At 39.1% G+C, this 16,352-nt stretch overlaps 3 protein-coding genes across 4 annotated transcripts; 2 read left to right on the forward strand and 1 right to left on the reverse strand.

Moving 5' to 3' along the window:
- The first annotated feature begins 97 nt into the window (after positions 1-97).
- On the forward strand, positions 98-5,005 carry LOC149009143 (protein HCC2-like). 2 transcript variants are annotated; one of them, XM_089162284.1, is made up of 7 exons: positions 98-358; positions 3,249-3,381; positions 3,517-3,595; positions 3,810-4,004; positions 4,089-4,178; positions 4,280-4,412; positions 4,493-5,005. In XM_089162284.1, the coding sequence occupies exons 1-7, from the start codon at positions 297-299 to the stop codon at positions 4,599-4,601; spliced, it is 801 nt and encodes a 266-aa protein (XP_089018410.1). In that variant the 5' UTR covers positions 98-296; the 3' UTR covers positions 4,602-5,005. The 2 variants fall into 2 exon arrangements, with proteins under 2 accessions (XP_089018410.1, XP_089018409.1); XM_089162283.1 differs by having other exon boundaries at positions 3,810-4,000; positions 4,085-4,178.
- Positions 5,006-7,385: 2,380 nt separating this feature from the next.
- On the forward strand, positions 7,386-11,461 carry LOC149009144 (inactive TPR repeat-containing thioredoxin TTL3-like). The gene is given in 7 exon segments (XM_089162044.1): positions 7,386-8,589; positions 8,591-8,938; positions 9,023-9,391; positions 9,825-10,158; positions 10,270-10,474; positions 10,555-10,655; positions 10,746-11,461. Coding segments are annotated over 7 exon segments (2,232 nt in total). The 5' UTR covers positions 7,386-7,873; the 3' UTR covers positions 10,905-11,461.
- Positions 11,462-14,599: 3,138 nt separating this feature from the next.
- On the reverse strand, positions 14,600-16,195 carry LOC149009145 (nucleolar GTP-binding protein). The gene has a single exon (XM_089163076.1). It carries the CDS (start codon positions 15,917-15,919, stop codon positions 14,942-14,944), a length of 978 nt encoding a protein of 325 aa, XP_089019202.1. The 5' UTR covers positions 15,920-16,195; the 3' UTR covers positions 14,600-14,941.
- Positions 16,196-16,352: the final 157 nt, after the last annotated feature.

Consider the following 16,352-nt stretch of genomic DNA (forward strand, 5'->3'; position numbering starts at 1 on the left):
TAAGGAGTAAAGCCCATTGGGCTAGAACTAGAAGCCCATGGAGATATAATTCTGCGGCGCCGTCGAGACTCGAGCAGTTTAGGTGATCTCCCGCAAAAATGTGTTTCTTCCTGTCCAAGTCGGCAAGCCCTCAAAGAGAAACTTGGGGCAAAAGTCAAGTTTGGGAATTCTGCAGAACCCAAATGCGTGATTCATGTATTTTCCTTGCAAGAATCGTTCTGAATACGCATCAAGGGTGTAATTGGCTTTGGATAATCGGTTCCTGAGCTATCCATCAATCTATTGCGCTTACGAAAATGTCCAGCTTGTTAGTCTTCTACAGGAGCCGTTCCAAGGAAGTTCCGAATCTCCTTCGTGGGTGAGTTTAAGCTCTCTTATTATTTCATTTTTCTTTTTCTTCCTTCTTACTTACGTGAGTTCGACCACGCTTACACTTTTCTCATATGAACTCCTTTTGTGTGGATTGGATTGAGGATGCAAAAATTTTCCATCAGGCCACGATAATTTCAGTAGCTTAAGTGATTAATTATGAAACCCTTTGAGAGGAATTAAAATAGGTTAACTTATTTGTTGGTAGGCTACACTTGACTTGCTTCATCTGTCAAAACTACTCTGTGAGCTCTTTGATGTAGTTGTCTCTATTGGTTCCATTACTTGTAACTTCTCCGGGTATTGCTTGGATGCTGTGAAATCCAACCCCTTAGAATCTTTTGGGTTCAACTTCAGTAGTACACTTTTCTGTTCTCTTTTCATTTCATTTTTAGTGAGGAAAATGACCAAGGAAGTTTGGTGCATTGCATGTTCGGAGAGTTGGGGGAGAGCTTTTCTTTGTTTGGTGTTATTGGGACATAAATTTACATGTTCTCATTTTTGTTGAGGTTAATAGCTATAATGTAAAATGGTGAAACAAATATGAGTTTTTATGGCATTGGACTTAAAACTGTTCTAGGCAGAGGGAACCTACCAGGATACACCCTCAGGCTCATCTGATCACACCTTCAGCCCCCCCCCCCCCCCCAACCCCACCCAACCTCTTATTTTCCCATATATTTGACCAATGGCAAGTGCACTGCACCGATGGGCCAGCGCTTAAATATATTAATAATCATATGCTGGTTCCTCCTAAGATCATGATGTATCTGCGTGACTAACTTCCTCATGGTCATATCTGATAACAAAATGAGTATCAAATTTGAATTTATGGAACTTATAGATGTACTTTTGTTAGAATTTACTGATTTACATTTCGGGAACCTGCTTGCTGCTTAACTTGCCATCTATATCCGTAATAATATGTAATACATGAATAACATGATATTTGCAGGGCTCCTAATTTCAAGGAGAATTATGAATAGTAAGATTGTCAATTATTTGGTGGATTGAATGTCTTGGTTAGGTGTAATTGATGAGACTGTCATTGAAAATTGTAAATCTTAGATAAGTTTTCCTATGGATGGTGCACTGTTATAGCCATAGTAGGTCCTTTCTCTCTTTCCATCCAATTCTACTTGGGGATTGGTGTCAACTATGATGTCCTTTTTCCTTGGAAGTTTTCAGGAGTTGTTGATAGATATTAAGCTGATCCAAAACACTGCTGATTTTACTCTAGGTTTCTGTCATGATGGAGGAGGATGAGGGAGTATAACAAATTTTCATTGTACTTGAAATCCGATGGATTTTATGGGCACCCTTGTCTTGTTGGTGCCTTGGTGGAATGCATATCTAGCCTTTTTCATTCAAATTTGTGTGACCATCTATCTCGTAATCCTGATCAAGTATTTTTCCACTTTCAATTTGGAACCTTTTCATTAAGTGGCCCAAGGCTTGTTATTCTGTATGGTTGCAGCTATTGTCTCTGATTCCATGTCAGTACTTATAATGAATCTGTAGGGGAAATAGTCTTGTTTTGTACCAAATGGTAGAATACTAAATATAAGAAATATATTAGATGATTCCAACTATAAAAGCTTTAAGGTGAGGGAAGGGCAGAGGGGCGAAATGAGTGAAATTTCTTGTGTGATCTCTGTCTGTTTGTACATCCATGTGTAGCGCACTGCACTTATTTTTCTTTTGGGCGTATTCTTTTTTTCCCCCTCTCATAACATGTCTAAAATTGTTACACGATATGCAAATTACAAGCGGGGGAAGCAATGGCTTCTTGTTTTCACTAGTCACTTATATCTTATTCTATGCCTTGGTACTTCATGAATTCACCTTTTGATATCTATTGAAGAGTCACTTCTTTTTCGTAACTGCTTCATGTGCACTCCCATTCTAACTTGTCATCTCTATCCATAATAATATGTAATACATGAATAACATGAGAGTATTTGCAGGGATTCTAATGTCAAGGAGAATTGTGAATAGTAAGATTGTGAATTATTTGGTGGAGTGAATGTTTTGGCTAGGTGTAATTGATGAGCCTGTCATTGAAAATTGTAGATCTTAGATATAATTTCCTATGGGTGGTGCATTATTGTAGCCATAAAAGGTCTTTCTCTCTTTCAATCCAATTCTACTTGGGGACTGGTCTCAACTATGATGTCCTTTTTCCTTGGAATTTTTCTGAAATTGTTGATAGACATTAAGCTGATCCAAAAGACTGCTAATTATACTGAAGTTTCATGCCATGAGTGGAGAATGAGAAGTATAACAAGTTTTCATTGTACTTGAAATCCGATGGATTGTTATGGGCACGCTTATCTCGTTGGTGCCTTGGTGGGATCCATATCTAGTCTTTTTCACTCATATTGCATGACCATCGTTGTAATCCTGATCAATTATTTATCCATGTTCACTTTGGCACCTTTTCATTAAGTGGACCAAGGCTTGTTATTCAGTATGGTTGCAGCTATCAGCTCTCTGATTCCATGTCAGTACTTATAACCCAATCTGGAGGGGAAATAGTCTTATTTTGTTCCAAATCGTAGAATACTTAATATAAGAATAAGTTAGATGATTTCAACTGTAGAAGCTTTAAGGTGGGTGAAGGGCAGCTAGGGTAGAAATGGGTGAAATTTTTTTCAGTGTGTTCTCCGTCTGTTGTACATCTATGTGTAGCAGGCTGCACTTTATTTATTTATTTTTTTTTTTGGGGGGGGGGGTGTGTTCTTGTTTTCGCTAGTCACTTATATCTTATTCTATGCCTTGTTACTGCATGAATTCACCTTTTGATGTCTGTTGAGAAATCACTTCTTTTTTGCAACTCTTGGTGTGCAGTCCCATTCTAAATGGGTCTTCTGTTGTAGGTTAGGTTCGTATAGAAGAGTTCAATGTCGTAGCTATACCAGATCACTACAATTCAACAACAAAAGGCTGGAAAATCAGCCTTTATTTCCTGAGAAACCTTTGGGCTCTTACTCGTGGCGTACTTATATTGTTGTAGGCTCCCTTGACTTACTTTTCCCTTTTTGAAATTATTTTATTTTATTTAGAATATGCAAGTGATACATTTTTACGTCATGTTGTTGTGCTGAGGCTAGTGTGTTTTCGGATGAATTGTTTGACTCTTTACAGCCAACAGCTCTAGTTGCAGTGTTTGCTGGAGCAGGCATTTTTGTTCATTATAATGATGAAAGAAGAGCAGTTCTAAAAGGTACCTCCGTGTGCTACAGGCGTTGATCTGATTGTATGTGGTAGCTGGAAGGTTTTGAAACTGATGAATGGATATTGATTTACACGTGTTGTTTGATGTGAAATTGTCATTCACGATGATATTTTTAAAATTTAAACCTTTGACTTCAGTCAGACCATGTCTTTCTTTTTTGAACTTAATGTGCTATTTCTTGTATTTTTGTTTGATAACCAAGGTTCTGAGCATGGTGGAAGTTGCAGTAAAGGACCCAGAATTGGAGGGCCTTTTACATTGGTCGATACAGAAGGCCACATGTTTACCGAACGTAACCTCAGAGGTAGCTGGGTACTCCTCTACTTCGGTTATACTTCGTCTCCAGATGTTGGACCAGCAGAAGTCCAGAAAATGGCAAAAGCTGTTGACATACTAGGTCTGGTTGATTTACCATTTGAGAACTCTGTTTTCTTTTGATGTTTTTTGCTTGTGTGATAGCTGACATTTTTATTTTACCTAGAGTCCAAATATAACCTGAAGGTGATGCCGGTTTTTGTAACAATTGATCCTCAACGGGATTGTCCTTTGCAACTCCGAGCTTACCTTAAAGGTCATTATGTTCTTCCTTGCATGCTCATTTAGAATCCTTTCCTTATCTTAGTAACCTTTGTGGGTCTCACGCACTTCATCCTTTGTCTTCTCAAACTGCAGAATTTGACCCAAGAATAGTGGGATTAACAGGGTCAGCTTCTTCCATAAGACAGATGGCTCAGGAGTATCGAGTTTATTTCAAGAAGACTGAAGAAGACGGGGATGATTATCTCATTGAGTCTTCTCACAACATGTAAGCTCAAGCCCAGCTTGCAGTTTCTTTGTCAATTTTGAATTTTGGGTTCGAATTATAATCTATATTGAAACAAACAGGTATTTGATTGACCCAAACTTGGAAATTATAAGATGCTTTGGGGTAGAGTATGATGGAGAACAGCTGGTTGAAGCAACAGTCAAGGAAGTGACGAAAGCTCCCAAATAACAGCCTTCTTCATTGATTTACAAGCTATCTAGTCTGACATGAACCACTGGTGTAAGACTCATCATTTCTTTGAATACGTTTTCCCAACACATGATAGAGGACATTGAGTCTAGATGTAAGATATTGTGATCATATTGTGACCTGGTGGAAATTTTCTGCGTTTTCCGAATACAGGGTAGAAACAATGTCAGATGAAATATGAAATGAGAATCGAGAATTGATGGGGAAACAAAATAAGAGAATTTTTTTGTTGACTGATACTTGCAATTTTGCCTGCTGAACTTGATTTAATTTCTTAAGGAACAGGTTCCTGTTAGCCTAGATATTTCTGTTACCCAAGATATTTTGTCTAGGTTCTTGAGAGCTGATGGTTATGAATCCTGAGCTGTTGTAAGATGATTATGCTTGAGTCCCAAGCAAGTAGAGCTAGCTGAGCTCTAATTGTTATTATTATTATTATTATTATTATTATTATTTTTTTTTTTTAATTTTAAAGACAAGAATCTCGTGGCATGGGCCTGCACTAATCTTGGCCTTCTTCATTTTGTCTTGTTAGGGTGCCTCGTGAGGGTGATTTCCGGAATTTCATGATGATTTCTGAAATCGATCCGGATACGAACCGGATTCGAGGTTTATAAATTCGGAACCAATATCCATCGAGACCCGATTCCAGGTCTAATCGCTTATTTACAGTTGCTGCTCCGTGGCTATTTTGATCCCTGGTTGCGTTATCCTTTAGCATATAGTCAGAAGATGTTCAATCACTTTTGGAATTTAAAATATCTTCTGTACCAAGTAGTCAAGTCAAGTACCAACGATGAACCATCATCATCTCTGAGAGATGGTAAAATTGTGACTTGTGAGTGATTGAAAGAAAGAGAAGGAACATTGTAAACAAGATCACTTCTTCTTCTTCACTTCCCTTTCTTTCTTTCTTTCTTTCTTTGATTGATGGAAGTGGAAGGGTAACCTCTCATTTGCCAGGTCAAAATGAGCAACCTAGGCAGGGAGCTCAACTACTCGTCTGCTCTGCTGCTTCTGGTCTTTGTTTCAAGTTTCAACAACAATTCCTAAGTCTTGGAACAAATTACTTCAAAAATTGCAGTAGAAATCAGTCGTAATCACCGCATGTTGCTTGCTACTCATTAATCCCCTCTCAAAAGAGGTAGCAAAACCAAGGAATGCTCACCACGGCAAGAGAAGCCAAAAACTTATTTAAGTTGTTGGTACCGATTTCTCCGACACTCAAAAAGTATAATAAACACAAATATTGATGCTCAAGACAAAGAATGTAAGTCCAGATGAATACAGGCCTTTGGTCCAACAAGTGCTCGAATTCCAATGGTACCTTCTTTTTTTGCTTTTTTTTTTTATGGTAAAGCCAATGGTATTACTTTTGAATGCTTTATATCGTACATTCCTAATCAATCTCAGGGGAATATTTCTACGCTACTTCCACTTACACTCTTGACCCTCAACTCCAATATGTTGTGGTCATGAGATTTTTCCTCTTCTTTTCTCTAATAAATCTTTCTTATTCTCAAAATTTTAGGAAATGGGCCTTAATTTTAACTTCCAAACGATTAGGCCCTTTAATCCCCTTATTTTTTTTTTCTTTCTCCCCTAGATGACTAGAAGCATTAATAGGGGTGTTGAACAAATTCATAATGTTCCCCAGGTATAAAAAATATCTTTGTACCAAAAAAGAAAAGAAAAGGGGAGAGGGTTGAGAGTTGAGACCACTATTCAAAAGATAAAAGGAGTGTACAGAGTATGTGCTACAGGTAATGAATGAGATATAGTGTCTTATTATGGATGTCATTGACTGTACTTTTGATCATCGAGAGAGCTTAACTCGTGAGCTTTTTGGCTGAATTCATGCAATCTCCACAATGAATGGTGCCAACGGAAAAAAATGTACTATCAGTTGAAAAAGTACCAGCGCCTTATCCATTGGGCCATGGAGTCGCAATATTTTAATTATGTTTTTCTATGAAATATCTTTACCTTTGAATTTTCTTTTCCAAGATGAGAAACTATATTAAACAGAATGCTCCGTCAACGGTTTTCAACCACAGGATAGGATATGGAGTCCATGTGGGACTCACCTGGATATCATTTAAATTTTTTTTTTTTAATATTTATATGTGGACCTCACCCCCTATTATGTCGTATGAAATAGTTAAAGAAGCACATTGTTCTCTCCGACGGGAGTTAATCGGACTAATAGAAAACAGACCATCTAAAACCGGGGGCTTAAATGGCCGGTCTGAATGAGGCACACCGTAGAACCTCAGCCGTTGATTATTTTTAAACGTTTAATCTCTCCAATGTAATTGGTTCATGGTTCCTATGAATATTACAAAATAATCAACGGTTGATGTCCTATCTATCGTGTGCCAGGTGGCGCTCATTGATTGCACGGCCGAGGATTTAAACCAATTGCGGTCGTACCTTCATACGTGCGTGGCGCTAACATCCTTACGTGTCGATTTTCCATTCGTCCTTAGCTGTAAAATTCTTAAAAAAGGATGATAGAGATATAACAAACCCCACCCGCAAATCAGAAATTAACAAATCTTCCTTTTTCCTTGTTTATTTTATTTATTTATTTTGATCATCTGTCCACACTGTCATTCTCCAAAAATTAGAGATCCATCTTGGTTCCAGGACCGGATCTTCCGGTGCTCCATTCTTTTGTCCTCATTGCACGATCGCCAAAACACAAAACTAACAATTTTAATTAAAACTAGAAACCATTTTTTCCTTCCAGTTCTGGTCTGAGAACAGTAAGGAAAACTGAAATTTCAAGAGAAATAAAATAAAAAGACTAGAAGAATCTCTCTAATTTCATATAAAGGAGAGAGAGAGAGAAAAAAAAGGAAGAAGAGAAAGGAAGGTTTCTTGCTAGCCGCTCCAGGAGGTCGTGGGTTTCAGAATTACACACCTTCCTGGGGTGGGTTTTTGGAGTTATGTTATTCTGATTCGAATTCAAGCAATCTTCTTCTAACCCTTTTCTAACTTTCTCCGTTTTTTTTTTTTCTTTTCTTCTTCTGAATTATAAGTGGGTTTTCAATTCTCAGCCCATCCTTCTCTCTCTCTCTCTCTATGATCTCTCTCAGACCTCTTGTGGTTTGACTTGTTATTTGGTGGATTTGGCTGCCGGGTTTCTGTATATCCCGGCAGTTTTAGTTTTCTTCATCAGTATTTCCCATTAGAGTTTGCTACCTTAGAAGAAAAATGTTTCGTTCATCATAGAAAGGAAGGAGATCATGTCAGATATGGCGGAGTACTCGCCGGAAAAGAAGTCCGGCTGTGGAGCTATGCTTTTATACAGTTTCAGATGTCGAAATTTCTGGCCAAGAAAATCTCAATCTGCTAACGACATTTCATCACAGAGCAAAAACCCAGTAAAGCAACCAAGTGCGTATCAAAAACGGAGACGTGGAGGATCCGATGAGGCTGCTTTCCTCGACACCTACACCTTGTCTGATCCGCCACCGAAGCTTCCTGATAAACCCCTCGTCAAAGCTGCCCCTCATCATCCCAAGCCTTATCAGAATCCACGACCTTTCCTTTTTCATCAACCCAGAAAACCCTCACCCTCCGTTGGAGCAATTGTCCCTGCAATTACCGAAGGAGCTATAGTTCCTGCAAATACCGCCACAACAATTGCAACAACGACGAAGATGGTACAAACGACATATGGTAATGGGCAAGGAAGAAAAGTGCCTAAGGAGACTATAGGCATCTCTGGAGAACTGGAGTTTATGATTGCCGATCACCAACGAACCAAAGGAAGCAGCAATTTGGTTCGAGCTTCTTCGAGCAATGTTTTTCTCTTTGGCCATTTAGGGAACATCAGGCAGGCAGGTGGAACGAATCAGAATTCGAGTAATCAGCAACAACCCATTTCGACTTCCACCGCCAACAATGTTCTCGATTACCTTCCCAAAACTGCTCGCGAGAATGGCCCCGGTGGGCAGACGCTCAAACGCTGGTGTAATGGGTAACATAGTAAAGAGAAGCAGTTTTGATGACAGCCAAGAGCAAAATCTGTATGGCATCTGTCCACCTCTGTCGACGAAATTCGATCCAGAAGAACTGAAGGTGATGGGGAACGAAGAATACAAGAAGGGCAGGTTTGCAGAAGCCTTGGAATTGTACGATCGCGCAATTCTGCTTGACCCGGAAAAAGCTCCATATCGAAGCAACAAGAGTGCGGCTTTGACAGGTATGGGAAAGCTTCTTGAGGCAGTATTTGAAAGCAGAGAAGCCGTCAGAATTGATCCTTCTTACCAAAGAGCTCATCACCGTCTCGCCACATTATATCTCAGGTGCTTTATAAGGCTTATGTATCTTTATATGGTTGGTTGTTAATATTTCTGTGACAGCTGACAATTTTTCTGTGTTTTTCACAGATTGGGCGAAGCAGAGAAGGCATTACGTCATTACAAACAATCAGGACCAGAAGCCAGCTCCGACGATTATGCTAAAGTTCAAGCAACGCAAACCCATGTCAACAGGTGCAATGAAGCTCGAATAGTAAAGGATTGGCAGACATTGCTGAGAGAAACCAGAAGCGCCATAACCGCTGGCGCAGATTCAGCACTTACGGTATGGGCAATGCAAGCAGAAGCTTTGTTGAAGCTTCAGAGACATGATGAAGCGGTTTCCACGTTAAGGTATTGGCCTGCTTTCGACGTTGATGCCTGCACCAAGTTCTTTGGATCCACCACCTACTCTTTCATATTGCAGACGCAAGCTCAGGTTGACATGGCCGCCGGCAGGTTTGTAGTCCTCCCTCTATTACTTGTTAGTTTGTGTGGAAGTAGGTTAAATGACTTTACTCAGTTCGTTCCATTAGCTTTGATTGAAGCTTTTGGCACACTGATCAATTAAAAAGAAAAATTGATTTTGAATTCAAGCTAAACTAGACGTTAATGAGATAAAAAAACGTGAAGCCCTGTAGTGATCGTCGGCACCGGCTAAGCTTTCTGCATGTGAAGCTGTAGAGTGTGATAGAATTATTGTTGGATGCGTACTGTGTAAGGCTTAATTTAGAAAAGAGTTGCAGAGAAACCCTTTTGTTCTATAAAGGGCAGACATGGATGGGATTGTGAAGACAAAAAGAAGGAAAAACAACAAATCTTTTTGGGGTTTCAAAGTAGCTAGCTAGCTCACTCGCTCGCTCAATTCAAAACGTTATCTTTTTATTCGTAGGTTTGAAGAGGCAGTGCTGGCGGCTCAACGAGCGGCTCGGCTCGAATCGAGCAACAGAGAAGTGAGTGCAGTGGTGAGGAAGGCTCGAGCCGTGTCGTCAGCTAGGAACAGCGGGAACGATCAGTTTAAAGCTGGTAAATTCTTGGAGGCGTGTATAGCGTATGGTGAAGGATTGGAGCAGGACCCGCTCAACTCGGTCCTGCTATGTAACCGAGCCGCTTGCCGATCCAAACTCGGTCAATTCGAGAAAGCCGTTGAGGACTGCACCCAAGCTCTCAACTTGCGTCCTTCTTACACAAAAGCCAGACGACGCCGAGCCGACTGCTACGCCAAGGTGAGTAGTGAGTCCATATAAATATAATATCTTTGGCCGATACATCCGATGCGTATCGATATGTTAAACTTCATCCTGTTTTTGGGATCTTAATTCTTGGATGGATGATAGTTGGAGCGATGGGAGGCGGCGATACAAGACTACGAGATGTTGATACGAGAATCGCCAGGAAACGCGGAGGTGGGCCGGGCCTTATTCGAAGCCCAATTGGAACTCAAGAAGCGGCGCGGCGAGAATGTCGAAGGCTTGAAGTTTGGAGCCGACGTCATCGTCGTCACCAGTAACGAGCGTTTTAGACACTACGTAACGTCTCCCGGTAAGTAGTTTAAAATTTTTCAATCAAAGGTTATGAAATGACCAAAATGACCTTGTAGTACTCTGTTGTGAAAATTACAGGGATGTCTGTTGTGCTTTTCTGCAACAAAACCTCCGACAAACAAGTTTTGCAAACCATGGAAAATCTTTGCAAGAGATATCCTTCCGTCAACTTCCTCAAGGTTACTTACTACCTTCTTCTTCTCTCCTTTTCTTGAATTACTTCATTTTAATTTATTCATTTTGTAAAATTAAAATGTTTGATGGAATAGGTGGATATTGAAGAGCAGCCATTCTTGGCCAAATCTGAGGGTATTGGAGCTTCGGCCGTGCCAACCTTGAAAATTTTTAGGAATGGATCGAGGATGAAAGACATTCCCAAGAACAACCTTCAACTATTAGAGAGTGCTGTTAAATATTTCGCCAGCTAGCTGACATACAAGAAAAGGGCAAGGACAAAGATGGAAACAAAGGGACTTTATTCCCCATTCCCTTTCTATTCCTTCATTGTACAAGACAATGAGTTAATGAATATATGAGATAGAGAGGTAGAAGAGAAGACAAGAAAACTACTCAAGCATACAAAAGATATGATGAGATAACAAACAATTCGCCTCACCTAATTGTCTTGTATATCACTAGCAAATTGAATCGAAGAGCTGAACAGAAGGAAATAAAGCATTACCCATGATCATTGGTTGAGTTCGTTAATGAAGAAGAAGATGAAGGAATAGAACATTTGAGGGAAGGGTTGTTTTGTAATTTGTGCTATATTTTCTCTTGGGTTTTATTTTTATTTTTTTCCCTTTCAATTTTCATTTTTGCAAAATTTTTATTCATGTATGTAAGTGTGAACCATGAAGATAGTGAGTTCAGAATAACTTAGTTCTCAATTCTTTTCTTATTTTGGAGGTCTGAGCTTTCGATCCCCATTCCTTATTTTCCAAGTACATTGAATGTGTTGTAATAAGGGAGAGGAAAATTACATTTTTGCTGCTATAGTAGGTATATGGTCTCTTAATTTTTAAACCACCTAAAATTATATTTCACACATGTCAATTTTACGTATTTGATTGAGAGTGGATAATGTAACTAAAAATAGAGAGTTTTTTTACATGTTGGTCTCTTTATGGTGGACCATAAAACTAATATTGGGTTGTTTTAGTGGCCAATTGCACATGTTGTTTGCGGGAAACAAACTTTATCTTTTCCACTTTTCAGGTTTCGATGGGAAAGATGGTCCTAGTGGCATGAATCGGGAACCTGGAATTAATCGATCGGCCGCTATTTTCTCTTCTCTACTTTGACTTTCTCCTTCCACTCTCTTACGAAAGCTTTCACAGGTTGAACACTTCTTGAAGGGTCAAGCAACCCATGGCTTCTGGATGTGGCATCGAGAGTGAATCTTCATACAACCTCTCCACCATTGAGAAAGAGTGGTTTACGATCAGCTAGAGCGGAAAGGACTTGCTTGTTCCGAAAATGAATATATAATGGGTGGGTCCTAATTAGACTAATACTATTAACCGTTGTTAAGTATGTTCAAATTTCAAATGTGAAGGACGAAAGTGCCCCTCATGTTATTTAATCTAAGGGACATTTTGGTCTGGCTAATGATGTTAGTTTGGTTGAAATCTACATGTAATCTATTGTACTAAGGAGCCACAACATTAGTTTGTCATCTACTAAGGAGACTCACACGTAAAAAACTCTTAAACCTAAAATTAAAGGAGAACATGCCCTAGAAAAAATGGCATCAAGTGCATAAAATTTTGGTGCTTTCACATATGTATCCATACATGTTATTGCTATTCTTATGCATAAAATCTTCCAATTTAATAAGTGACTTGAATTTCAGATAAAATACCGTTATATGGATTTAGTCACATATGTGTCATGACACATTAAAACACTAGAAGAATTTTTTTTTTATTAAGCATCAATAATAGAAAATATATCACGATTATTGATTATTGTTCTTCCATGGTCATAAAAAGCCAATTAGTTTTCCTTCATATCTACTTTCTTTTGATTTGATTGCTAATCTCTAGATTGATCACTTTTAAAGTAAAGAAAAATATGTATAAACTTAAGTGATTAACAATCAAAGCGAAATGCAAGTGGAGAAGGAGGGCCTCCTAAATCCTAATGACATGCATCAGAGTGAGTGCGTTACAGCACACCATGGCTTGTTAGTTGCTAATCTATATATCTTATTAAATAAAACCAGATTAATAATATACATTAATTATCCCATCAATGATCAAACCATGCTATCATACAAATTTCATTTGCTTAATTGCTTCCTTACTCCCTCGGGATTATCTATTTAATTAAACAAATCATATGAGATTAGTTAATTAATTAATTAATTAATTATAGGGCACACGTACCCCATGCCAGCTTGGGATGTCACACCAACCAATAGACTCGTAAAAGAGAGTTTTGTAATAAAGGCGGCCCATTAATTAATATCTTCTTCCCGTCAATCACGAGATGGGCTGTTCTCTTAAGTCTCGGCCCATTTCATTTTAAAACATTTCTATCATCGTTTACTTCGAAGTGGATAGGAACAAGTGAACAACAAAGGTGATGTGGATGGAAACGTGTCGACCACTTCAGAGAAAACTTGAAAAAGAAGCTTTTGTAATCATCATTTCATATCATTATATAAACATTTAAGTTTCATATTAGATTTAGTAGCGATACGTTTTATGTGTAATCTTAATTTGGTAATGATACCTTCTTCACAGGTATGTGGCCCATGCTTGTCCATACTGGATATGGGCTTCTTCTACCTAGCCCAACATGTAGCCCATTGTGGAATGGACTGGTCCAATGGGCTTGGGCTTTGGTTTTGGGTTTCTCCTGGGTGTGGTGCGACAGATGGGCTCTGGGTTCAGTTTTACTCTTTTTAACTTTTGGGCTACTCTTGGAACTGTCACTTCTCTTGACAAGGATTTTGTACTGCCCACCTCAATTCTGAGCCCCCCCCCCCCAAAAAAAAAAAAAGGAAAAAAAAAAGAAAAAAATTTGATATGGAACCTAGAAACTAGGGGTTCAACTCTGTGATGCACGTTAAATGCGCAACACCGTGCTGCCAATAGTCGAGAATGAAATCTCAACCGTCCATCTCACTTTCAACCACATACGAGACGGACGGTCGAGATCGAAATCTCAATCTAAATCGTTGGCAGCAAGTGATGCGCATTTACATTATTCAAGTTCTTCCTGGAAACTAATCAAAAACTTCCCTTTAAGATTGATCATATAAACTTCTATCAGTGTGTCAATCATATAACACTTCAAATTTATTTCTGTTTGAAGTCAAATATCTAAATTAAGTTATCAACAAATTCTTAAGGGCAAAACTGTTTTATTATTTCTGAAGTAGTTTTCATCATAGCCTCTTCTCGAGTCTAAACGAAAGTGTCTCCAATTCTCATCACAAAATGATGATAGGTAAACAGTAATTCAACTTAACCACAGCAGTTGAAGTGTTGGTTTCAAAATTCTGAAGGACACTTTGAAAATGATTCCAATTCTCCTCACCATGATTACTCAAACAGTAATTCTAGCCATGCACAATGCGATCTACCTAACACATCTTAGAATAATTTCAAGTGTTGGTTTCAAAAGCACTAAGAATCGTTTGCACATTTGAATGTTAGGGAACTTAATTACTTAGATTGATTGTCTTGGTTTATGTTGCAGATCTAATTGAAGAGATCTGTTACCAACTAAATGTCATCACCTTGGTTTTTTTTTTTTTTAATTACTAGGGACCATAAAACAATAGAATTAATGGTGAAAGATGAGCATTTGTAGATGGAAACTCATCGATCCAACTCATGTCATCATGTGCTGTCGACCGAAAGGGAGATGGCTTTCCCATGGGCCATGCATTCCTAATGTATGCCTCGTTTAAGTTGTCTCTGCTCTCACTTGTTGATGCTTACAAGTTCATATACATGTTCAAGCCAACGAACGTTTTATGGGTATGTGTGTTCTTGTGGTCCATAGATCAGCTTTCCAGTTCAATGATATCAGTATTATATTAAAGCCTTTGATCTGATTCAGTAAGTTGTGAAAGTTGGAACATGGAAAGTTTGTAAAATTAGTTAGAAGATGTAGGGAGAACTGGGTGAGAGAGGGAAGGACACCAAGGATTACATGTAAGATTACAGAAGTGAAAAATCTTACTATGATCAGAAATGTCTTTAAGCAGTATACATGGCGATGCCAGGAAACCCTTTTCCACAAGAACAAAAGTATGTACAGATTTTCACACGGTTCCTCATCAAACAAACAAAAAACACAGAAGAAAAAAAAAAAAAGCTGAAAATATAGCAGCTTGGCAAACATCCCCAGAGCAGAGCATAAGAGGGGTTATGAAAACAATAAAAGTAAACAAGAAATATTATTCACGAAATTAAATTATGGAAAATTGATTCACAATTCACCATGATCACCATCTCTTCCAGCTTCGGCTTCTTGATAATGGATCTCTCATTCCACTAACAACCCAGGTTTCCTTTGCAATATCAGTTGAGACCTTGAAGAAATCAGGGGCATAGCTCATCAATACTAAGTTATTTTCATTTTTCTCTTCTTCTGCTGAAGGCAACTTTCTGTGCTTTGTTGCTTCTTCTTCTGCTGCTTCTTTTTCTTTCTCTTCTAACCAACGTTTTGCAGGGGCAGACCTGCAACGCATGAGCAATAGAGCATTCGGAGGAGGAACAGAAGGATCAGTCTCTGAAGCTTCTTGATAAGACACAGTGTTTCTGTCATCTTTACTTTCCCCTAATTGCTCTTCTTTACCGAACCCATTACTCTGATTTTCCTGTAATACCATAAACCACTTCGAAAATACAGCTCTCGGAGTACCACTACCATCAATATCCTCGATGCCTTCCTGATTTTCTTGCTCTTCTTCCGATTCTTCTTCAACTTCTTCATCCTCCGAAGTGATATCAGACCCATGGAAAGAGCCGAAACACCGTAGATCGAATCGAAGGGTTCTTAAACAAGTCAAGAACTGCATTACATCCTTCTTGAATCCGAGACTTTCAACCCAACTGGGTCTCTTCTTCTGCTTTCTATGGTTGTGAAGCCTTTCGATATCTTCCATGACGGATTGCCAGTTCTTGCAGGAACTGGGTTTCTTCCCAACTTTTATCTGTCCAGCACAGGTAACTTTGGGAGAGGTGGGTTCAGCATTCTCTGAGCCCATTGGCTTGGTTTTGGACCATAACAGAGGGCTAGCTTGGCCTCCTCTGTTGTTGCTCGATCTTGACACAGAGTTATGATGGTGGTGGCGCTTGGTAGGCTCAGAAGGACGAGCAGGGCTACAAATTGCCTTGGGAATAAGGCTTAGATGAGCTCGAGAAGGAAAACATACCAAGAGGTCTGTGGGAGGAGCCCCTTTGCCTTCTCTTCTTCTCATGGCTCTTCTCTTCTTCTGGCTTCACTTTCTGTTGCTCTGGCTAACTTGTATGGTTTTTAATCTCTCCGGAGTTGGTGGCTCCTTCTGTATTTAAAGGAGAGGGGGAGATTGAGATTGACAGCTTTCCTTTGCTTTTGGTTTCAAGGTCTGTGCTTTGGTTGATTAAATTAATATTTTGTTTTTCAGACTCCTCTGTTTTCCTTACCTTTGGAGTCTGGTATCACGAGAGAGAGCTTCTTCAGTTCTTCCTGGCCATCACCCTTTTCCCTCGTTTGCCAACCAAATAAAATAAAGCTGAGCTAATAAAGCAGACAAGCCCTCTTTCAATTTTCCTTTATCCAATCATATTCCTTAAGCCCTAGTTGTGGCACTTTATAAGCAATACCTCTATCTTCTGTGACTCTCTTTTATGTCTTAAGGTTCTCTGCCCTCA

Source organism: Hakea prostrata, chromosome 7 (assembly GCF_041222555.1).
Source record: "Hakea prostrata isolate BN-2017 chromosome 7, UWA_Hpros_2, whole genome shotgun sequence".
Taxonomy (NCBI): domain Eukaryota; kingdom Viridiplantae; phylum Streptophyta; class Magnoliopsida; order Proteales; family Proteaceae; genus Hakea; species Hakea prostrata.